The 26957-nt window shown below is 32.1% G+C and overlaps 1 protein-coding gene across 1 annotated transcript; it reads left to right on the top strand.

The window, feature by feature from the left end:
- The first annotated feature begins 14922 nt into the window (after window positions 1-14922).
- LOC132752619 (uncharacterized) lies at window positions 14923-16831 on the top strand. Its single transcript, XM_060742962.1, has 4 exons — window positions 14923-15193; window positions 15377-15468; window positions 15693-15776; window positions 15921-16831. The coding sequence occupies exons 1-4, from the start codon at window positions 14994-14996 to the stop codon at window positions 16457-16459; spliced, it is 915 nt and encodes a 304-aa protein (XP_060598945.1). The 5' UTR covers window positions 14923-14993; the 3' UTR covers window positions 16460-16831.
- The last annotated feature ends 10126 nt before the right edge of the window (window positions 16832-26957 follow it).

A 26957-nucleotide genomic window follows, 5' to 3' on the forward strand; every position in this document is an offset into this window, starting at 1 on the left:
CATTACATTAGTCAAACACACAAGTAAACTATTTTTGTGATTTTATTTCACACGGACATGATAATTGCTAATGAAACAGAAACTTTGAGAGAACGAAAACAATTGCGTTTTAAATTTCCTATTAGAATGTGCTTCAGGTGTTCGGTACAATCATAACTTACATAGTTTATTTCTAACGAATTGTTTCAAAAGCAGTTAATTGAAACTCAAAAACTTTACGAAAATACTTAACAAAAAATATTTTCATAAATTATTCCATATGCGAGTGTTGGGAAATCTACAAATGAGTATACTAATGTGAATTCTAAAGAAGGCAACATTTTGTTTTGTATCAAACCTAAAAAGATCAGAAATAAATAAAAAGAAAATTTAAGTTATTACAATGTCCAAACACATTCGCGGGCTTCAAGGATTGCTTTTGCCAATTGAGTAGATATCGTTATTAACCGTCTTGTTAAACTTATCTTATCTATCAGGCATGCGCAATACGCAAGAGGCCAAATCATACCTAAAGAAACAAATCATAGTATGAATACATTACTTTAATACGACATGTATATATACTTTGCGCTACTCTTCAATAAATTCCACAAAGGATTTAAAATAAACATTTAAATACATTAGTTTTGTCATCATTTTTTTAATATCAAATCATTGTTAGAAAAAAAAAATTATTTTGTGTTATTTTCTTATCACTTGTCTTCTGTTGTTTCCTTTTTACATAACTTGTTTATTTCATTTATTTGGCTAGAAAAGGAGATTCTTCGAGTGTTATGTAAACAAAGTGACAACAGCGTAATTCATAATTATTTGTTGATTCAGTTCATAAATGATGTTTTATAGCAAATCATTTGACATCTTCTTGGCTCGTGCTTTAGCATCTGAGTGTACAATGTACAACGCTGAATGTACCGGACTTTAGGATGCCAAGGTACTATTGAATAATTATACAAAACTCAACGACTGAAAATATCAAATATATAAATAAATCTTAAATATGGTCCGTTTCTAAACGATCAATTATATATGTTTGAAACTTCGCTTATAACGAAATAAATTTTATATATATATATATATATATATATATATATATATAATATATATATATATATATATATATATATATATATATATATATATATATATATATAATATATATATATATATATATATATATATATATATATATATTATATATATATATATGATAGTATCGACTTTTTTTTCTTCTATGAAAATTAACGCACAGAATTTTTAAGAAATACAGCGTTTTCATTGGATGACAAATAAAGTTGGACACTAAATTTGTTATCTGATCTGATTAATATATCGTCATATGCGAGTTAACTCTTACTACGATCAACTATGATAACAGTAAGAAATTGAGTTTTGCACGCAACAAAAGGTTTGGCACCTACTGTTAACACCATCTTTCAAATTATATATAATTTACGTTATAACACATTTACCTCATTTAATGAAGCTCGAGGAATAGCCACAGCCTGACAAACACCTGCACATTCAGTGGGTCCGCTTGCCCATCTGCATCGTATGACGTCACCATCTACGTCATGAACTATAAAAGTAGCAGTTTCAATCAGGATAACGATTATGATTCGTATTTGAATCCAAAGCTAAGGTTAAAAAATTCAGCGCAACGATGAAAAACGATGTAAATTATGATCGTCAGTAAAAACAATTACGTATTGTATTTACTAAATTTATTTCATTTAGATCTATGATCATTTGTAACCGTATACAGTACTGTATATGTACTAGATTTAACATTATCGAAAACAATAAAATAATAAAGATTAAAACATTTATGATTACCATGGAATTTTGATAGGCAGTAGAATTTCATCATTAACATATAAATGCCTAGATAAATAATAAAACAAGTTCGTGCATCGAACATCTTGCATTGATCGTGTCGTGACGTCAGGAATGTTTTCATATGCATGTTTTTAGGGAAAAATACTTCCAATGTTGTTTTTTTCTGATTCTATAAGACTTTTAACAGAATTCATCTTTTTAGAGAAATATTGATATTTCGTTGTGATGTATCGCGCAAACCGGTTTTGTACAATTTTACAAACATTGGACGGGTAAACTCAGTATCATTAAACTCTTAGTACCGTTATTTAAGAAAAATGATCCTTCTGACGTAAACAATTACAGAGGAATCACTCTAGTAAGCTGTTTTTCTAAAAATTTTACGAGCGTAGTTAACAAGCGTTTAAGCGTATGGATAAATGATAATAACATAGTCAGTGATGCGCAGTTCGGTTTTATGTCTGAAAGATCAACTGTCGACGCAATGTTTTTATCGAATGCTGTTTTAAATAAAGTTTTGAATGATAAAAGGTAGATTATATTGCGGTTTTATCGACTTAAAGACGGCTTTTGACAGTGTTTGTCATTGTAATTTATGGTATAAACTGTATAAGCTGAAAATCAATGGCAAATTACTAAGGATAATCAAAAATATACATATATATTTCTGTTAAAAACATGTATCAAGAGATGTAACTCTTTCTCTGATTATTTTGAATGCGTGGTCGGTTAAAAGCAAGGTGAGATTCTCTCCCCTGTTTTATTTTCTTTATTTTCAGAAGATCTTGGACTATTTTTGAATGACGACCCGTCGTGTGGTTTAAAAATTGATGAAATCCTGCTAGTCATCATATTGTTTGCCGATGGCATGATGTTTTTTGGTAATACTCCCGTTGATCTTCAATGCAAGCTTGACGTGTTAAAATTATATTGTGATCGCTGGGGTTCTTATTGTCAATACTGAAAAAACTAAGGTTGTGGTTTTCCGTAAGCGAGGTAATATAAGACCTGACGAGCACTGGCATTACGCGAACTCCTCTCTTGAAGTTGTCGATAATTTTAATTACCTTGGCACTGTGTTTTCTTACACTGGCTCTTTTAAAGTAAACCAAGATACACTAATAGGTAAAGGCTTAAAGGCTTTAAATGTACTGCTGATTAATTTAAAGAATTTTACTATCGCGCCTTCAATTCAATGTCAACTGTTTGACGCTTTTGTAGGATCGATCCTTAACTATGCTTGCGAAGTTTGGGGCTATGGTACTTTTTATAATATTGAGAAAGTCCATCTAAATTTTTGTAGGCGTGTCTTAAATGTGAAGACATCCACTAGTAAACTAGCTATTTATAGCGAACTAGGACGCTATCCACTTTTTGTCAATCGGTATTGTTGTATTATTAAGTTTTGGTGCAATCTTGTGCAAAGTAAAAACATTATTTCAAATTACATTTATGCAGACATGGTGAATCAACTAAATAAAGGTAAAACTAATTGGCTTGTAAATGTTTAAAAAGTTACTAGACAGTCATGGGTTTTCAACATGTGTTTCACAATCCAGATTGTGTAAATTTTAAAACATTTCATCTGTTGTTTAAAGAAAGGATGTTGATATTTTTAAAACAATCTTGGTGTAAACCAAATTGCATTGAGCGGCTCTTTGTTTTTATATAAAGAGTTTAAAAAGATCAGTCGATTTTGAAATGTATTTTGGATATTCTTCCTAGTAAATTTAGAACTGTTCTATCTCGATTACGCCTTTTCGTCTCATCAGCTGAATATTGAAGTTGGTCGGCATGGCAGAAATCGTGTGGATAGAAACCAGCGTTTATGTCTATTTATGTGATAAAAATGATGTAGAGGGACGAATACCATTTTGTGTTAATATGTCCGATTTATTTACCACTTTAGAAAACGTTTCATTAAACCATATTTTTATAATAGACCAAGTGTTCATAAGTTTGTTAAATTGATGCAATCTTCTAATAGGCATACACTGCTAAATCTTGGTAAATTTATATATGAAGCTTTTGCATTGCGCAAGACTCTAGTTAATTGGTGATACAATGCAGTTTATTTTACTAAGTTTTTGTTAAATATATTTTCGTTTTTGTATTTCAATATATTCTTGCAGAATTATAACAATCTTTTGTAAACTCTTTAACTATACAACTTAACTAAAAAGCAAACTTAATTAAATATATGATATTATTGCAATTCTGTATGTACTGTATGATGGCAGGAATTTATATATACAATGTTCAACCTCCATTTAACATTCGTGGAGCGATAATAATCAATATTTCTTTTTCTTTTTATATATTTTTTTTTATTTTACACTTCACTTCTACTTTTACGTATACATGTATGTCAATGGAATTTGTATGAAGATGATCTGTAACTGGTCAAATCAATAAAATGTATTATTGTTATTGTTGTTATTAAACTTTACGCAATCAAATCGAGCGATACAACCCACAAGAATAACAAATATCTAAATAAAGTTAACATTTTAGGAAGTACTTGTGTATAAAAAAATCATTTGTTCGACAAGATATAGACCTGGTAAAGTATATGTATAAGAACATTCTGTTTGCCAGTATAGTACAGACGGCATGTTAACTGTAGGTGATGAGTTTATTCCTCCTGTATCCTGTCGTGTTGTCAGGTCAACTGTGGCCTTTAAATACCAATCACTTCCACGTGCTGATAGTAAATCAAACCAATCACCGCCATTAAACCTGTAAGTGTGAAATACAATGAATTGAATAAAGAAAACGCTGGAATATCCAGTACATAAACAAATGAAGATAATTCAAAACGCAACAAATTATTCGAACCGAAAAATACACTAAAATAAAAAAAAACAGTATTGTCAATTTTCATTATCTATTATCAATTGCGTTTTGGTATAAATTCGCATAATATATCCTTATTTTAGTTTATATATTGTACTTATTTATTTTAGTTCGACTGTGTTTGCAGCAGTAAGCTTATTGAAACGCTCTCGTATTCGTTTCCGGAACCAACCAGTACTAAGCAATGAGTTTAAAATTTCTTGGTCACGAAAACACCTTGACGGGCTTTTAACACGCGGCCAACAATCTTTACATTACCAGATCGACGTGTTAACCACTCGGCCACGCCGCCATTTATCCTTTACTTAGAATGACAATTGTTCATTTTGTATTAATTAACATTAAAAAAAAGCAAAAGAATAAACAAAGAGATATTAAGTCGTTACCAGAATGTAAATTGTTTGGTTGTTGATGTGTTTATAGTGAAACTGTTTTCACCAGAGCCCCATGAACCTGTCATAAAATCCTGGCAACGGATTTGATATACCCCTAAAGAACTTGTTGTACAACCAGAGCATGAAATAGACGCTGAATCACCCGTTACTGTACCAGATGATATTTCTGTATCGGAACATTGTGCAGTAGTGAAACTCCATGTTAACCGCATAGTCACTTTAACCTGAGATATTTAATACAAATTATGCTATTATAATTTCATTGTCTGTAGAACAAGTGACTATTAGAAAGTGTTGATAAAAATAATTCTAAAACAAACACATTTATTTATAAAAACGGATATTAGTAATAAAGGGCCCCTTGTCCAAATATTTTAAGGAAGCCTCTTAATCATTCAAGCGCACCTATTTAGTATAATTTATTTTTCACGGACGGTCATTTACTTAATACTTTAAAAGATCCTAACTCTTGAATTAAACGTAACCTGGCAAATAAAGTAAAGTTGTTAATTCTGTTTAATTTTAACCGAAAACTTAACAACAAGAAATTGTTAACTCACGACAGTTTGACGAATTATGATTATCATTTGTAAGAATGCAAGAGGCCGCGAAAAACAAGCGCAAGTATTTATTTATTTATTTATTTATTTATTTATTTATTACTTTATTTTACTTTGCTTTGGTTTTTGCTTTGCTTTTCTTTGTTTTGCTTCGCTTCGCTTCATTTTATTTTAAATCTTTAATTTTTTTCATTATAAACATGAAACTATAATGTTGAAAAGAAACGGTTGAAGGGTCAACTCCGCAGCCAATATTGCAGCAGTTTAGTAGACATGTACTGCATAATTATTAAACTCCTTTTGTGACATAGCTCATTTTTACATTACTCTTAAAATAATGGTAATCATAAATAAGCTTTAACACCTGCTGAGCATAACACTCTCAAAGAAGATTCCAAATTTAAAATATAGCAATATATTGAACTTGTGTCATTTTTCATATAGCACACATTTAACAGAACATTAATAAGGCCGCCGTTATGAAGCTGTTGTATGTTTATTAATAAATTTTGGCAAAAAATACAATTTTGGTCTGATCTTATTTACTTACAATACTTAAGTCAGACAGTATAATCATATTATATTATACTATCACAGAAAACAACAGAGCTCTACAGACTTTAGTAAGTTTCATACCGATTGTTGATTGTTGCTCTTGTTGTGAGGTTGAGAATGACATTCGCCTCGACATACGACAACACTCTTTACACGACACACGAAGTTCATCACGTCACATGACACATTCATCACGATACACGACATTTACAGCGACACTTGACACAGTCGTAGAGACACAGTCTTTTACCGCGTCACACGACATTCACGTACCTTTAAAAAAACGTGACACATTCGCCGCAACACATTCACAGGGACACGCCACATTAACAGCAGTGAACAGCTCAATGACCGCGACACAAGGAACGATGTTCGGCATTGACGACAATATACAATTACACATAATATATCATTTTTGAATACTCGTAGTTCAATGTATTTTCGGGACAAATTAATTCAAAAAGTTTTTTATTAACACACTTTTTCGTCAGAAAAGCATTTATTTTTAACTATATTGGTAATAGAAAAACAGTTACTTCTATTCAGTCTGTTATATACATGTTAGAAATTATACTCAGTTCTTTACTTTTCTTATTATTCATATATATTATACATGTTAAAATCTTTTTATCAAGGAGTAGATCTCTGCGTCACGGAAAAACAGTGCAAAAAGAAATTATTATATGTTCTTAAAACATTAAAAAATCATAAAAATATACTTAACTTACATTGTTACCACTGTTAAATGGAGCCCACATAAACACTCCTCCCCCAAAATGACTGCACTTTATCAAAATACACCAATCAAGTATTAAAAATAATTCAAGCACTTTCATGTTGTTGTCGTTGTTTGTGTGGGTTTTTTTTCAAACATAACTAAACATTATAACGCTTGAAGTTTTTTAAAAAAAATGTAACCCTCGATAAACAAGGTTATTTAAGTTCAAAAGAACTAGTTTTAAATGTTTCGAAATTCTATTACTTGGCCCATTTACAAAACAAAACTGTATTTAAAGCATTAAGTAACAAAAGCAGCGTATCTTAAAAGGCCGAATAAAATTAACTGCAGATCTAAATAAAGTATTTCTTGTCCGATAAATAAAAGATTTATAATTGCTTAAAACTTTGCCAAAAAAATTTTATTTGAGTTTTTAAAGATAAAAAAAATAACAAAATTGTGAGACTTTTTGAAAAAATTTTTTTTATTTTTTTTTGTTTGTTTGGAATCACCCACAGTTGGGGGAATTTTTCGTAATCGGTTATTTTTTCCCCAAATTTATAAAATGTTTTTTCATTTTTCAATAAAATTTACTGACAAAGATGAGAAGCTTTTCGGCATTGCAACTGAATGTTTCTCGTTATGCTTGAATCTTTTGTCTCTTCGACAAAAATCCTGTCGAAACTTCTTGATTTTACGACTTTGCTGAAATATTTAGTAAGACGCAAAGACGTTACGCGCATTGACAAATAGCTCAAGTAATTCAACAAAGTTTTTTTGCAATGATTAAAAACTTCTACGTTTTACGTATTAATCATAACGTCTTCATGGAATGTTTTATGTATTACGTATTAATCATAACGTCTTCATGAAATGTTTTTGGTCAAAACGAGAAGAGACAAGTTGACATGACGTGAAACTTTTAGATGAGTGGAGGCCCTGATAAGCTTCCGTAGTTTGTTTCTTTCTTTTATTTATTTATTTATTTATTTATTTATTTATTCATTCATTCATTCATATATTCATCCATCGATCCATCCATTCATTCATCTATTTATTTATTTATTTATTTATTTATTTATTTATTTATTTATTAATTTATTTATTTTATCGTTTTTATCCTTAAAAAAGTTTTTTATCCTATTTCTTACATATCAAATTTGTAAAATTTTACTGTTTGAAATGTAAATAACACAGGTACGCTCGTAAAAGTATAAAATTATAATATAAAGAGTAAATTTTAAAGATTAAAGTGTAAAATCAACAGTTTAAAGCTTAAAATAAACACTCAAATCTATAAAATATAAAACTTTAAACTATAAAGAGTATATAGAAGATAAAATGTGACGATATGTCTGTAGGAATCATAGTTATACGTGCACTAAAGATAAACTGTAACTAAAGTGACTAAAAAGATAAAAAAAAAATACAATTTATTGCGAAAGGATGTTACTTAATACCGTACAATTTAATTAATAGCAAGTTGAAATCGTGAAGTTGAATTCGTAAAGCTGAAATCTTGAATTCGTGAAGTTGAAATTTTTAATGCGTGATGTAGAAATCGTGAATTAACTGAAATCGTGAATTCGTGAAGTTAAAATTGCGACGGGCTGAAAATAAGTACGGAACAAATCATGTGCAATTTAGCTTGAAAACAAGTCCGTTGAAGTGTTAGAATCGAATTAACAGATTTATCCCTGAATAAAATCACTGTTTGTCGTTCAGATGCGAATCTTTACATGACTGGGACTAGATTCTACGCCCTCGTGATACAATTCCTCGCATCCGAACTTCAAACAGTTACTTTATTTAGTGATAAAATCACTGTTTTGGAATATATTATTACTTAATCATTTTACCGAAAAAAGGCTTTATTTATCGTTGGATGTCAAAACATTACATTCGTTACTCATTATAAATACTGGTACCTAGTTTTTACCCTCTTTTACTTAATCACAATAACTGTATAAATCCCCAAACGACAGAAGCATAATTCATCAGCTTTATCATTTAATAACTTTAACATAACACTGTAAGAAAAAGTATTGAAAAATAAAATAATGCAATTTTAGTCTTAATGGGCCTTTAACTTCTTATAGATTAAAAAAATAAGTGAATTAAATGCTTCAGTTGATCAATAACAATGCGACATGAAAATGGGTAGACAATAATTTATTAACAAAAGTTGATGATTTTTTAACTTCCTTGTATAAATATTGATAAAAAAGCACACACAAAAAAGATTCAGTTTCCAAAATATTATTGACGAAGATTATATGTGAATGCGATTTTTGTATTCTTAATGTTTCATTGTAATAGATAACAAGGTTAGCTTTTAAAAAAGCTAGTAGCGACTCGCTTCGTAATTTCTTACCAGGGGCGTGTTTAAAATGACAGTTCTGTTAGCTGTAAAGACTTCAGCGAACATCAAAATAAAAGTGACATATAAAGTTAAGGAAGCCAGTTCTCTCAGTTTAACAAAGAGGCATATGAGTATATATGAAGATAGAATGAAGTCCCTATGTCTATGCACATTTACTATATGGCCTGTTGACCTTGACCAGAAAAAAATAGATAAGTAGAATTCATAAAAATGTCTCTTTATACGAAGTTAAGTTGTAATATGTTATTTAGTATTGGAATACGTGACAGATACAAGTCCTAAAGTAAACACAAGTTGTCAATCAATTCAGCCAGTCAAGCCGGGATCCTATTAAAAAAATAGGATCCCGGAAATTGACCAGTTCAAGAATATAGTTTTCAGAAAAGCTGGGATCATATTAAAAAATAAAGAGATCCCAGGAACTGGACAGTTGAAGAATATTGTTTTCAGAAAAGCTGGGATCGTATTAAAACATATAGGGATCCCGGGATTTGACCAATTCAAGAATATAGTCTTTGATTTTTGCAATTAATTAGGCATATAATTATAAGTATTGTGATTTTGTTAATAAATAGCTCTAAATATATCTATATCATAAGTTAAATCAATTTAACTTTCATTACATACAATAAAAAAACTTAACGTTTAATGGCCTTTCATTACGACAATAATCAACACAAATATAGTTAATTAGTTTTTTCCTCTATTATCTTATACGATCCCGGATCCCGGGCGTCCCGGATCCCGGCCAGTAAATACATACACTAAATACCGGAAAGGATGAAATGACCGGAAAAAAAGGAAAAAGAAAAAAAACCCAAGAACCTGATGTCGTTTATGTTAATTAACCAAACGAAAACTTACTACACAGTAAACAGGACTGGTGAAATCGCTAAATCAAAAGTCAGTGTAAATATGATTTACTGATAAGAATCCATGAAACCAAACATTTTAATCATCATTATATCTTTGCGCTCAAAACAATACTTGCTGTTTTTTAAAAATGGCGTGAAAATTGAAGGTTTTTTGACGCTATGTAAGATCAAATTTGATTGGCTAAATAATTTTGGATCCTAGCCCTGATAGATAAATTTTGTAGAAAGCTGGGAGCTAAGCTTCGATTAAATTTTGGATGGATTCGGAGTTTTAGGTTGTTTCTCAGTAAAATCCTAACGTAATACCGGCTCGCCGTGGCGAGCCGGCATAACAATATTATCTATTTGATCAGAGAAAATACTTTTAAAGACGTCTTCAAATATGTTTATAGACATTAAGACCGTCCATCAACGGTGGTTGGATGGTTGAGTTTTACATCCCACAAACACAGTAGAGGTCACATGGCGATTTTTCAGCTTTACTGGTGAGAAAGGCCTCAGATGGCCCTTCCCGCATTATTTCAGGCACGACACGACGGGGCACCTGAGTAGAACCACCGGCGCTCGGTTAGCTTTCTAACATGAATGGCAGGTTTTGTACCAACAGCGGTGAGGAACAAGTTATATAAAATAAACGACGCGGACATCCCTCTATAGATAGCGGTACATGAAATTATCTTTTATATTTCAATTTATGCAATTTATAATTATTATAATACCATTATTTATTACTGCAATCAAAACACTTGTAAACATTTTTGTTTCTAAATATTTGCAGACATTTTTGACGGGCTTTTTCTTAACATAGAGAAAAAAACTGAAAATGTGTTCGCTAGATTTTGTATACGGCTTCTTCCCTTTTTTTCCTTTGTTGTTTTTGATTAAAATATAATAGTATATTATTTTACTTACGTCTTTTTTTTCCTTTTTTGACAGATAATTATTTTTATATTAAGTGACAAAAGGTAAATTCCTTTCATAGAAACAATCTAATGAGTTTTAAATTAAACATAAAATGGCAAAACATGTTTATGACGAGGACTCAGTAAAATAAGAAATCCTGAAATAAACTACAACCCTTTCATCTGCTTATTACAATAAATGATATTCATCACAGGATTTTGGGATTTTATAAATTGAAATACCACTATTTAATTACATCTCATATTTTCACAAAAGAAGAAAAGTTTCTTATATAGAAACACAATAATTCCATTGTTTATCAAATTCTTATTTATGGAACTAGTCCTTGTGATAGGTTATAAGTTCATGAACTGATGTAAAAGGGTAACTAAAGAAGTATGGTACTTTACTGGCGCTTGAATCTTTAGAGACGGATAGCGCCCAGTGGGATCCGTTCTCGTAAAATCTATGACAAAGTATCAATTCATTCCATTTATTCACTCACTCAGATCATACAATAAACTTTGATTTATACACATATTTAACCAGTAACGCTAACAAACTCATTCACACTTTCTTGAGTATGATACAAACTTTTAGCTGGCTCGTTTTTGAGCATGTTATACATACCGCAAATGTAAAATAATATGTCAACAACAAAAATTATATACAATATATATAAATATGTACTCGTACAATGTGAAATTAGACAGTATGCGCAATATAAAATAACATGCACATTTCAAAATAATATATGTACAATGTAAATAATATATACAGTGTGTAAAAATTTCAACAATGTAAACAATTTGTACAATGTTTAATGATATCTACAATCTAATTTAATATGCACAATTTATAATGATGTGTACAACGTATAATAATATGTACAATGTAAATAATATGTACAATGTAAATAATATGTACAATGAATAAATAATATTATACAATGTAAATGATATGTACAATGCATAATAATATGTACAACGTAAATACTATGCACAATGTAAATAATATGTTTCTAATATAATGTCTTATTGCTGTTTACATACAACGTTTGACAGCACTGTAACACCGCACTTTGGGGTCAAACGCCCTTTGGGGTCCAATTCCCAGAGTACGGTAAACTTCACAGGGCACTTTGATGTCAAACGCACTTTGGGGTCAAAATTGAGAAATGAACCCCAAATAACGTTAGTATGCATATAACATATCAACGCACTTTGATTTCTAAAGTTCTGAAGGTGCCAACTGTGTTCTGCTTCATCTGACTATTGAAATATTTTAGATGAAGTTCAAAATGACGGTCGATACTTAGATAAATCACTTCACACTTAGTGCCATTTCAATTCTGATGTAACAGTAATTTCATGATATTTTCATTTGTGGCCATTTTGGACGCCATCTTCAAATTAAAAATAAATAAGTACGTAATGCACAATAGGGTCGAACCCCAAAGTATTTTGGATCCCAAAGTGCGATGTAACCATGACTGGTAAATACATGCTACCATACACACCCATTTACATCCTTTTGCAACTAGAACGCGATACTGCGACCTTTCGAGTAGCGTCTTGAAAATTGACATGCAAAACGTTGACCATATTTCTGATTAGATGATGTATTATAGAAGTAAGTAAAGTATGTTACTGAATTGCCAATTTAAGTGAAATGTGACACAAACAAATAGAAACAATAAACAGAACGCTCGGTACAATGGGCTTATAAGTCAACTACTTTTACATGATACATGTATCATACATGTCATATATACATATTTTGAATAATGTAAAATAATTTCAAATAACGATATTGATGGTTAAAAGAAGAGACCAACAGGTCAATACACATTCACATTTTTAAGCATAAATGAAATGCTTATAATATAATTATGTTAGTCGTTTTTAAGTATAAGCTTGAACCAGTATTAATATACATCTCCATGACACAATAGTTTTTATAACAAATGTTTAAAAATAATTATTTAACAAATACATAATGAAGCAAAAGAGCCTCGTGATTAGTTTACTTTCATCATTGTTGTTTGAATCTTTAGTCAGAAAAGTTGCATTGGTAAGTACCCGGTAGGCATCGTGGTTTCATAAAACCGCCAGGCTCAAAATCCAGAAAATAGTAAAAGTAGCGTAAATAGTATACAAACATTTAACATAACAAAATCAAAGCACAGAAGGCGCTGAATTTGTTTGGGTCTCAGAATGTAAGAAAGGTGCAGGTTGTGAGATTATATGTATAGTGCCACCAATGCTTTCCAGCGTTTTAATTGTAGTAAATTGGCTATAAGACTAATTGCAACACTGATATTCAATCCAATGTTTATTTGACTTTAACAATTTGAAAAAAAATGAGTTACCTTTACTGGGATTTGAACTCCAGACCTCTCGCTTCCTAAGCGGGCCCGAAAACCCTTCAGCCACGGTGAATTTATATATGAACGGGCTGAAGAAAACCATATTATTCTAAATTAGGGCTTGTAACGACTTTAACTGTTGTTTAACACAGATGTAAATAATCATGGAGCTTACTATAAGCATTTATATTTATAAAGAATCAAAGGGCTGCAAGTTCTGTGGTATTTTCTGATCTTTGCAATCTAAATCGTACTGTATATCTGTATGCATTTTCCTGTATAGGTTTATTTTTATGTATTATAATTCATTTTGCAAGGCACCAGAGTTTGATACATACGGAATTCTGCATAACTAGAGTTGCATCAAAAAATCATTTATGTTCATTTTTTACGACAGTCACACTTTATCCTTGCATATCATGGCTACTTCCTTAACAAAAACACTTAAAAATGAATTTAACAAAAAAAAAAGTTACCTCGACTGGGATTCGAACTCGAGACCTCTCACTCACTAAGCGAGCGCGTTACCACTGTACCACGGAGAAGTTATACACAGAAAGTCTGAATAATATCAAGTCATTCTAAATTTAGAACTTCCATTGCATTTCGGGTTTGTAATCCTTATTAATACACTTGTTACTATATATAGTAACAAAATTGCCTATGATTTCAACTGATTATGAGTGTCACGTGACCTATTATGAGTTTGCGGCCCCGGGCCGAGAACTAGTTATCGGCCCGCTGAACATGTGCACGTGAAACCAACGGTCACGTAAAACGTCATCGCGCACAGTCAACATTAAATATGGCCGGTGAGAGAGTCCTCGAATCTTTGTCTAACAAACTTTTAGATTTAGATGCTAAAATTAGAGTATCTGAACAAGATACCTATGATTTTATTGAAAGTAAAAAAAATGAATCTACAAAGAGAAAAACAAAGAGCGATATCGGAAGATTTATAGATTGGGTCAGTGCAGAGGAAGAGACTCGAGTGGTTAAAACAATTCCTCCCTCAGATTTAGATATGTATATATCTAGATATTTACTGACGGTAAAAAAATAGCAAGACTGGACAAGAACTAGAACCGTAAACCCTAAAAGCCATTGTTTTTAGCATACGGAGATACCTTGTTGAGGCGGATTACTCGATAGATTTGACCACAGACAGAGCATTCCGGCATAGTCGTGAAACATTGAAAGCCAAGACTACAGATCTTAGAGAAAAAGGCCTTGGGAACGAAATTAAAAGAGCAGATCCCTTTACAAACACAGAAATACAAATAATGTATGAAAAAGGCATTCTTGGTTCAGGTAAGATATGATAATCTTTAGACAGCTGTTTGTTTACACGCCCCTAGGTAACAATAAAGGGAAGCAACCCGTTCAAATTAAACGAGGGACTCCCTATTGGGAATTGTGTAGCGGTAATACTGTCATCATTTTAAAAAATATATAAGTTGTTTTAATGAGGTTCCTAACTATTATTATTGATAAATTTATTATCCTTAGTGAGAGAAAATATTATAAAAAAAATATGAATCAAAATGTGTTTTAAGATCTTCAAGAATGTAAATCGACTGATTTTAATATTAATTAAATTTACATGTTTTTCAGAAAGTCCACAAGCCCTTATTTATACTATTTGGCTAAACAACACCATGCACTTTGGCTTAAGAGGTCGTCAAGAACACTCCACTATGTTATGGGGAGACATTGAATTAAAAAATACAGCAGACGGAACAAGGTACATTTTACTAATTTTTGAATTTGATATAAAATTGCTTTTACTTTAGTACAGCTATATATATATGGATATTCATTTCTTAAAATTAACACCAGCATTCTTAAAAATTTATAAATTAAAATATGGAAAATGTATAGATTCTACTGTAAACCTACTTAAATTTATCAATATTTATTCATTTAGATTCCTGCAATTTACCGAGAGAGCAACCAAGACAAGAAATAAAATCACAGATGATCCCAGAATGTTTCAGCCGAAGATTTTTGAAGTAAAAGGTATAGATCTATATTTTTTCCATATGATATATGTAATTTTGCACTTTATCAAAATAAATATGCTTAATTATTTCACAAAGAAGTAGTTAAGAAGTAAATGCTTTTAAATTTGTAAAATAAATAGTTTAAAGAACGCTATTGACATATCTTAAATTAATTATATTTTTTTATAAAGAAGTTGTTGTCTAATAATCCTCATTTAAGAAGACCAATTTTCTTTGCAGGTGACCGAAACTGTCCAGTTCAACTGTACTTGTTGTTTAAGAATAAGAGACCAGACTTATCTCCACAAGGAAGGTTTTATCTAGGTAAGATATTTTCTTTAATAAGGAATTTGCTTTAGTGAAATATATATTTTTTAACTATATTGATGTATTTTATTTTATATTTAAATGCTTGCTATTACATTTATGAAACGCTAATAAGACATCCATTTTTATCACTCATTTCAGGTATCAACCATAACGTTTGTTCAGATGATGAGCCCTGGTACATGAAAACACCGATGGGAAAAAATACCCTAGGATCCATTGCCAAAACGATTAGTGAAAAGGCTGGGTTTTGTGCAAGGCACACCAACCACTCTGGTCGAAAAACAGCTATAACTAAATTGTTGGAAGCTGGGTGTTCACCAACGGAGGTCGCACAATTATCAGGACATAAAAATATCCAGAGCCTGAATCACTATCACACAATGAGCATAGAGAAACAAAGAAACATGTCATCAATCATCCACAAAACCAGCACTTTAACGTCAAGAATTGACACTGAAATGAACGACAATTTGGATGAAGAATTAGTTGCAAGTTCCCAAGAAACTGAAAGCACCTTACATACAATTCATTCTTATGAAGAAGTGCAAAACAATCCAGTGCAGCATGTCATTGACTTACCAATTGCTCAAAGCCCAGGGGGTTCGCTAAGAATGAACCCAATGTCATTGTTTAATGGTTGCACATTTAATAGTTCAATCACAATAAATATGAAATAATACTTCTATACATACAAGTGTAAAATTATGTTACAACAAACGTAACTTATAAAAATGATATGAATAAAAATTATCATAATAAATAAACAACTATATAAAGTTAATGAGTTATTATGTGTTCTTTTTTTTAAAGTTTATATTTTTACATAATTCCTACCCCAAATGAAGTAACGTCAAGGATTTTAAAGGATATTAACTGTTAGATACCAATATTCAATATTATCATGAGCTTACTGTTCTACTAATTATCTATGAAATCATAAATAATCATCCCAAGTTTTAACTGTCATAAAAGACGTTTATACCAGTCCAAGTGTATTAAAGACGTTAATACACGGCAGGAGAGGGCCGGAAGGTGATAATCGGCCCTGAATGAATAATGGCCCTCGGGCTAAAGCCCTCGGGTCCATTATTCATTTTGCGGGCCGATTATCACCTTCCGGCCCTCTCCTGCCGTGTATTAACCTCTTATTAATTTCGAGGTATTTTGTTCAGGGTAAACCTGTTGTTTAAAATTGAAGTAAATATTTTAGCGAAAATCCTCTCGCCCAAACAGTCCGACATGTAGAATCTATATATTCCACTACTCGGTTTGTGTAGTATTCGGTAATAAATAGTATTTTCATTGATAAAATCATATTCATCCGCGTAATTTGTGATTGTGCATTTATTGACAATTCTATAAGCCAACGCTATTGTTTAACTTTAAATGCGTTGTAATTTGTTGGATACATGTAACAAAATAAAATATTTCTTTCTTTTAAATCGCTAGTTTTAAGCTGTTTTGAGAACTACTTGTTGTTAGGTTTGTCGTAAACTTCTGTGTCAGAGATTGAATGTCCGCTTTGTATTTAGTTATTTTCGATCAGAAAATACAATAAAACAATATTAGAAATCTTCGACCATTCGGGAATTACTTTGCTTAAAAATTGATGCGCCTGTCTTTGACCATCTTTACGCAGTGATCTCCCCTGAATTTTTCGGCTTTAGTGTACATACAAAAGGGAAGTAACCGCTTCAAAAAAGTGGACTACTTTCGGCATTTGCAATTAACAACATTAGACTCTGAAATTTCGCTACCATTATTTGTTTGGTCTGACGACCCAAACAAATAAAAACTATTTTTTTCGATTGCATTGCACAAAGAAAATACATCCGTATTGAATTTTCTTTTAAAATGTTAACATTAAACTTGCTTTCAAAAATGCCACAATAATCTTGAATTCTTTTTAAATGTTTCATTCCATTTCAATGCAAATACTTGTGTAACAATGGTAAATAGTAATATCATGAAATAAAAATTGTTGTACAGTGATACACCAATCTGTAAACATTGGTACTATTACAACAAGCCATATAATATCATACTTAAAGAAATTTATTCTTGAAAAAGATAATCTAGTATTTATTCAGGAAGATGTTTCGTCATGTGACGACTTTGAAATTGATTTCTTTTTTACCAGTCAAAATACACGAAACTTATATCGTTTGTCATATGAATATCTCAGAATTTCTAAAAACCAAAGTTACTAACTATGTTACCATTAAGTCAACAAGATAGACCTTTAGGGGAGGACCCCAGATAATGTTGGTATAACTTTTGGTCCAACCCTTTTGTATGTTCATTATATTTATGCTTAAGATAATGATGTTAGCTTGTGTTTTATCATGCACAAACTATACAATAAAATATTATTAAACTGTAAGAAATTGTTGATCGAAGACTTGCGTCTTTTGTAAATTTGATTAACATGGTAGAACGAATATGAAATTATTCATCTGTACCATGAGCAAGAATATGGCAGCTGGTGTTCATTTGAAAAAATATAATATGATCTTCCTGAAAATTAAACAAATGAGCTTTCTATTCATTTCGTGTCTTTTAGAAACTATAAGGCATATGCTGTAGTTTTATAAAGATATATAGACAGGTTGGAAAACTGTATAAAAGAATTCATTTAAACATTGCACTATCATAGAATATGACTACAGACACATTCAAAGCGGAAAAAAAATGTTGATTTTTATCGGGCTATCTAAAAAGCTCACCATGAGAAAACCAACGTAATGCGTTTGCGACCATCATGGATCCGGACCAGCCTGCGCATCCATGCTGTTCGCTATCAGTCTCTCTACTTGTTATAGGGTTTGTAATGCACAGCATTGATCCTGATGAGATGGCTGGTTTGGATCCATGCTGGTCGCAAACGCATTCTGTTGGTTTTGTCATGGTGCGGCTCATTTATACTGATTTCTAACACGTATCTCTCTTTCTGGACGTCTCGTCATGGGTTCGAGCCCTAATAGCGTCGCCATCATGTTTTTTCATTTGACACGAGTACTGTTTGGTTCCATAAAACGGACTCGAAAGTGATTAATATAGGTTGCAAGAACTTGTTTGGCAATCGAGAGCTTGAATAAATATGTTTAAACCAAACAGAAATTCTGACAGCTTAGCATGTACATTTTGTATCACCATATGAAGTGTATTTCTGCTAAAAAAATCCATTATTTCGATATTAAGATATGTTGTTTATCCGCTTTTACTTTGAACTTGAAATGAACTCTTCTTTTAAACGATGTGAGCAACGAGGCATTCGTCTTACCTACCCTTGATTGTTTAGTCAACTTTGTAATCTTTCAACAAAGGAAGATAGAAAAAGTTGTTGATCATACTTTGAACTTTTGGCCAAAGAAGTCATATCTAAAGATACATGAGTCTATTTTCATTGTCTTGTTAATTTTCAAAATAAGATAGAATATTTCCATTGACGTCATTTATATTGGATTCAGAATATGGATATAAAGACTTTAGTCTCTTTACGAGTATTAACATTTTACATGCACATGGTTTGGATGGAAGGAAAACAACATATAGCTGTTTATGACCAAACAGAAAACTGTACACTTGCGGGGAAAAAAGAAATAAAACTTTAAGGTAGGTGTGTTATTGTACATTGCTGTATATTTGTGACTTTTATATATTATTATATATGGAAATTATGTATATATACAAGAGCAAAATTGTGGCAAATTGGGTGTCAAAATGCAGTAATGTATTAACTAAACAATAGTTTAGTTTGTATTAGAATTTGATAATAATCGTAAGTTTGGTTACGTTTAAATAGCAAAAGAATGAAAAGAAAAAGTTGCAAAATTTATATTTTTGCACGCTTTTTAGACTCGTTACGTGACCATTAATCAGTATTTGTTGAATCGCATCAACGGATGAAAGAAAATATTTGAGACTGTATGGACCTGACGTCCCTTTCGTCTTCGGTTCCTTTAGCTTAATAAATAGAGGATATTGAATGAGTGTAATTTCAATACTGACTTTATTGCTCATGTTGAATAAAATTATATTCTCAATAAATTCAGTAATGAATCTACACGAATATAATATTCTATACATCACATATCCTTAAAAAAAGAATTGTTATTCACTTAAAACAATCATTTTATTTGTTTGAGTCTTCAGACCGAAGGCTGCAGTTTATGATGGCGTTGATACTGAAAGCTGTACATCGTTTCTTTCTGAACGCTAAACTGAATATAAGCGTTGATTCCGAACACTGAACAAAAAGGGCGTTGATTCCGAACGCTGATCTGAATGTAAGTGTTAATTCCGAACTCTGAACTGAATGTAAGAGTTGACTCCGAACGCTGAACTGAATTTAAGCGTTGATTCCGAACGCTGAACTGAATGTAAGCGTTAATTCCGAACGCTGATTGAATGTAAGTGTTGTTTCCGAACGCTGAACTGAATGTAAGCGTTGTTTCCGAACGCTGATTGAATGTAAGTGTTGATTCCGAACGCTGAACTGAATGTAAGCGTTGTTTCCGAACGCTGATTGAATGTAAGTGTTGATTCCGAACGCTGAACTGAATGTAAACGTTGATTCCGAACGCTGAACTGAATGTAAGCGTTGATTCCGAACGCTAATAGAATGTAAGTGTTGTTTCCGAACGCTGAACTGAATGTAAGTGTTGATGCCGAACGCTGGATCGAATGTAAGCATTGATTCCGAACGCTGATTGACTGTAAGCGTTGATTCCGAACGCTGAATCAAATGTAAGCGTAAATTCCGAACACTGAACTGATGTAAGTGTTGATTCCTAACGCTGGACTGAATGTAAGCGTTGATTCCGAACGCTGGGTCGAATGTAAGCGTTAATTCCGAACGCTGATTGAATGTAATCGTTGAATCCGAACGCTGAATCGAATGTAAGCGTTGATTCCGAACGCTGGACTGAATGTAAGCGTTTATTCCGAACGCTGGATCGAATGTAAGCGTTAATTCCGAACGCTGGATCGAATGTAAGCGTTTATTCCGAACGCTGGATCGAATGTAAGCGTTAATTCCGAACGCTGAACTGAATGTAAGCGTTGATTCCGAACGCTGAATCGAATGTAAGCGTTGATTCCGAACGCTGGACTGAATGTAAGCGTTGATTCCGAACGCTGGATCGAATGTAAGCGTTGATTCCGAACGCTATTTTTTGGCTTTATTCATAGCATATCATTTTTTCCCTAACCATTCTAAAACTTTTCATACTCCAAGTTGTTGAAAGTCTGGATATTAAACAACGGTTGCTGAAAAAACATAAAACATTCAACAAATTCTGCCGCAAAGTTCTTTTGAAAATAAAAACGCAGTGATGTCTCCTTACAGGATTAGATCTGCCATCACAACATTTTCGTCAAAGTTTTTGACGATATGATTTTTTTTTAATTTTGATATTTATTTTAAAAAGTAAACACGGCTTTGCTAATGTTTTAAGAAAGTAAGGTGTTAGATGTGAACTAAAATGAAAAATAATTTCGGGAACATAAATATTATGAAAATAATTTTGATATCGTACCGTTTATTTCTAAAACAATGCAGCTTTCGAAATAGAAATCATTCAAGTAATTAATAATTTCGATTCTACACTTAAATTGTTAGATGTATAATCGATAATTTTTCAAAAGGCGTTTAAAACTTAATATTATTAAATTTTACTATATTCCAGTTATTGAAACAAAAACATTACAAATGTTTACCATCTTGTATAAAAAATATTGACAAATAAAGTTCAACGTCTGTATCGGTTTTATACAACAACAATTATGTTTTCATTATCTGTAGAAAAGTTTCACTTATATCATATTTTCCTTACTTGAAGGGTGATAATAAAGAACTATTGTTTTGAAGAACTTGAAATAAATCCATGTAAAATGTATATAAAAGATTTTTTTTGTTTATTGAGACAGGTACCTGTCATTTTACATCAAATAAAAAGGGGGTAGGTAAGAAAACCGTCAGTTTTTGTCAATAGTCAACGGGGCATCAAAAAAATGTTTTAATAATAATTATCTAGAAACTATTCTTAACATATCTGTAAAATATGAAGAAAGTTTACCATGTTAATTTTAAATCATTTTAATTCGTTATGCTACCCAACTTCACACATTTCACAATGAAAATATGCATAAAACTGCTTTTTTTTAATTACAAATTTTAGATAGAAATAGAGAAAGAAAATGATAAACTGACAAAAACAAAAAAAAGAAGACAAAATTGAAAAAAAAAAAGGATATTGCGTCTTTTTGGGGTTTGAACCCACGCCCTTTCGAAAGTCTGTCTACTCAATGAAAATTACTACTCTTCAGAAAGGAAATATTGCATTAGGCATCCAATACCTTAACAAAAATGATTTATTTTTTCAATCATATAGACTTGACACCAGAGGTCAAGTTATAATGCTGCTGTTTATTAAAGATAAAACAATTGTTCTACCATTTCTTTGACTCAATCATGTGATATGATCATCATCACGTGATTTGTGTGAAGGCAGTGGTTACTGACCGTAGCGTAACCTGTGCGCGGACTTTGCGAATTGCAACTTTTTGGCCCATATCCGTAAGTCTCGAACACAATAGTATGAATACACAGAACGGATAAGGTATTTCGGTCTAACCTACGCGAAGAACTAAACATGTATTCAAATAGTATTTTAATGCTGGGAGTTGTTGACAAGTTTTATACCAATATGTCAAGTAAAACTCCACTTAGATTAAGAAATTACATAGATATAAAAGTTAACAAAATATTATGTTTAATTATTATTACAGTTGCAGAAACCAAAAGTACAAAATGTCACCCTGTGGACTTTAAGTCTGATTTGTTTAAAATTGTACAACAGTGGGTATATTTAAATTAAAAATTGTTGTCAGACATATTTTCAATAATAATTGTACGGAAACAGATTTTATTTTCCTTTGGATGTCGAATACTTAATTTGTTTTACACTATCAATATAACACTCTTTGTTTCGTTTCTGTTTTAATAGACAATGCAAAACTTACAATGGTGAGGCCACTCAAACCCCACCGAAACAGGGCATACGCAGTGCATCGACTACAGCCAAACAATAGAAAGCGTCCAAACCTTGCCATATAAGTAAAGAAAATGATACCGAGCATGTTATAGATGTTTTATATAAAAAAAACCTGAAAAACACCAATTTAAATCAGTAACATTATTTCGTAATCGACAAGCCCATCCTCGTGATGATCGGGCAAATGATCACATTTGTATATCTTTAAGTCCATCCTCATGATTATCGGGCAACTGGTGCTATTTGAATATTTATAAGTCCATCCTCATTATTATCGGTCAAATGGTGACATTTGTGCATCTATAAATGCATCCTACTGATAATCATGAAAATGGTGAAATTTGCATATCTTTAAGTCCATCCTTATGATCATCGGGCAAATGGTGACACTTGTAAAGATAGTTGTAAATACATATATATATTATTTTGTATGTAACGTTATAATTGCAGGAATGTTTCAGACTAAAGTTATCCTCATTTTGGCATATTTGTTGAGAAGCTCAATCAGTGAAGATGCAGCCATGATGTCACTACTCCCATATGCTCTTAATGAGTATTGTCCTGGCGGAAACGTGTGTCCCGAGATACAGCAAACACCCGACGGAAATGTTTTCAACCGTTCTCAGTTTGAATCCTGTTGTACTGGTAAGAATATTATATTGTACAATTGATAGATACATTTTTGCATTTGCTTTCCCATACAGTTGCTTCATGCTTAATACATATCATATAAGATATACAATTAAATGTTTTTCTAGTCAATGTTTATATGACTCTCAAACGCAAATATGAGCCGCGTCACGGCAAACCCAACATAGTGCGTTTGCGACCAGTATGGATCCAGACCAGCCTGCGCATCCGCACAGTCTGATCGGGATCCATGCTGTTCGCTATCAGTTTCTCTACTTGTAATAAGGTGTGTAAGCGAACAGCATGGATCCTTATCAGACTGCGAGGATGTGCAGGCTGGTCTGGATCCATGCTGGTCGCAAACCCATTATGTTGGTTTTGTCGTGACACGGCTCATATTTTTTTTTTGACAGAATGTTCATGTGGACAAAATTGCTCCGACAGTGGTAACTGCTGTTTTCAAAACAACGGCCCGCAAAAGGTCGGTGATGACAAGTTTCAGAAGGTGAAATCGTGTCTTTATCCATCAACAAAACCTCCAGATGACAACAGCGAATACCGACTTATCTTTCAGTCTTACTATATGGTGTCATCATTTAGCAACAGCGAATTAACAACAAATAATTCTTGTGGGGATGAACAAGTTGCACCTTGGGGTAGCTTGTATCCTGTTTACTCGGCTCAAAACAATCAAATATATAAGAACATAAAATGTGCAACCAATGACGGGGTAACCGATGGCAAAGTTTTTGAAGCCATAATGTCATGCAAGTCTTTGAGATCTGGATCAGATGTTGCTAACTTCATGCAGTATTTGGACTCGATGGTTTTTCATGAAAAGTGTGCTATAGACTTCACAGTTCCCGATATTGAGAATATACAAATGTTTAGATGTTTTGAACCTCTTATAAAATCATGCCCAAAGCCAAGTAAATTTGAGATACCGGATGCCGTTAATCTCTCAAAAGAGAACATTGTCTCGTTCTGCGAAAGTGGACTAGTATCGCCCTTTCGTGTAAAGAAAATGTATGCTAACGTATTTTGTCATATTTGCAATGGTGAAGGCTTTACAAAGAATTATGTATGCAAAAGCCCAGTAGACTCTAAATACGATACTGCACTAAGTGGAAAGTATGGTAGACTTGCTTTTGTTGGACTAATTGATCAACGGTTCATAGAAAATGGAAAATCAACGCTCAAACGGACAAAGGTACAAGTCTGTGATACTGTAAGTATTACTTAATTTATTTACCTTATAAGTTGAAAATTAAACGCAGAAGATGTTAGTGTTCTCTAATAGTCAGTTCTAGTTAGAAATATGAAAATTATGAAACTATCGTTGAAAATAAAAACGTAAATACCTAAACCAGTATCATAATTTTATTTAAAAATGATGGAAACACTACGGATTTTTTTCTTCTTACAGACGTAAAGACAGTTTGCAAGGAAAAACAACAAATTGTTCAAGGTAAAGCCGGGGATAGTTTGTTGTTTGTCCTTTCCAAATTAAATGTCTTCTTGTTTACATTTCTTCAGTTTTCTTTTGCTCAATGTCTCTACAATGGAAGTGTCGATGCTTCTCATTTAAAGAGCTCACCAAAATGTGAAAGATCCATTGTTTAGTAGGAGTAGGAAATGACCGTCCTATTTTTTTCGTCCGTTTCTATGATGTCCTGTTTGAGACAGTTAAGATATCGTCTGTTAAGATTTAAGATTGACTTAATCTCCAGTTGTAGCTCGATTATTTGAAGAATACGGATAACTATAGTTCTGAATCCACTTTAATTAAGTACTATTTACGTACACGGAGGTATCTCCTAAACTACTGAAGAGAATGATTTGAGAGCATATAGGAGATCACAATCCAAGCCCCATTATTGTAATGGATTTTGACAGAACTTTTTGAATTTAGAAAAAATTAAATTCTACATTATTCAGGCTGTTGTTTTCCTATTAATAACTGAGCAAAATCATGCGTACTGCTCTTCTTAATGAATAAGTAGCGAGATATAGCATTCTCTTTCGGGGTACATTCACTTTGGCCACTGTTACTGTAAATAAGCTACAATTCTCAAACAACATGCGAGTGTTCAGGTTAATCATCCCGAAGTTTTTTTACATTTTGATTCTCACGAAGATTAAGTTAGGCACGCGAAAAATTCAACGTTAAATAATGCCAATGTTTCATTACAGAATGTAAAATCTTGCTAAAAATACAGAAGGGTGACAAAAGACTTATAAAAAAAACATTACATGTCAAAAGGTGTCATTTCAATGGCCCGAGCAGGACATCGTATACATTTTGTATTTCAGCTGCACTAAATCAACGTGGAAGGAAAGAACGTAAGAAGACACTTTTTGAATAGCTCTGTTTGAGGTATAGTCGTGTAACATATACTCTCACGATGGTGTATTGTTTTTTTCTATTCAGCAAAGTTGAGTAAACCATAATATAATTCTATTTTCCAGACAAACACGTGTAGACCATTGTTGTGTGCCTCGGGAAAATTACGTGATCAAGCCGGAAGTTGCATTTATCCGAACAAGATATGGTTCGATAACACGTTCGGGATCAGCATCAATCTTACTTTGAATACAAGCATAAATGTTACAGACGTATTTAAAGTAGCATACGGAGAAGTAACAACCACATTACCTAGAATAAAGTCACCATGGCCAGATCACTGGAAAATAAGTTTGATTTATCATGAGGTAGATGATGATTACAATAATACCAGATCAAGTTTGGTAGTTGTAATATATACAACACAAAACAAGGTACAGCCAAAGCGTTTCATTGAAACCATAGAAAAGACAATTGCGCAAGACTGGGTGTTGGAATATGATAATAAAATTGTTGTTATGAAAGCTGCCTTTGCGTCTGTGCCATTTCACAATGAGTTAGCGATAAAACATTATTTTACGGCAGTTTTCGGAAATGATTCAAAGAAAATCGTCAGCAAAGAGCACACACAATTATATAAACAATCAATGAATCCGAGAATCAATGTAGAAATAACGCAACTTTATCTATGTGAACAAGTTGAGCTCTCTCAGTCTGAATTCATCTTAAGTGAAGACCGATTAGTTCTTTTCAATCTGCGAACGAACAGATACATGTTATATCGGCAGTTCTTACTTACAACAGGAGCCCCTGAAGAAGGATATCGTGCCAGAATTTGCGTTGAAGACTCTGGGATGATTGCTACATTTTCAAATACAAGTTCATTACATGATTCATATTGCATCTGCTACATCATAGCAGTTATGATCATCTTGAACGCTGCTCTATTTAGAAATTGAAGAAGATCCATATACATATACTCATCCGCCGATGGATGCAATTGTTAAGGTGTTATACGAGGTATATCTTCTATATTCATCTTTTTTGTTCCTTATTACAAGAACGACACTGGTTGCTAAGGAATGTGCACTCCATTATATACTATATTAAGAGATGTACTCTAGAGACCCTAATCATGACTTT

The sequence above is a fragment of the Ruditapes philippinarum genome, unplaced genomic scaffold, assembly GCF_026571515.1.
Source record: "Ruditapes philippinarum isolate M1 unplaced genomic scaffold, ASM2657151v2 ctg1924_1_1_1_1, whole genome shotgun sequence".
Classification (NCBI taxonomy): domain Eukaryota; kingdom Metazoa; phylum Mollusca; class Bivalvia; order Venerida; family Veneridae; genus Ruditapes; species Ruditapes philippinarum.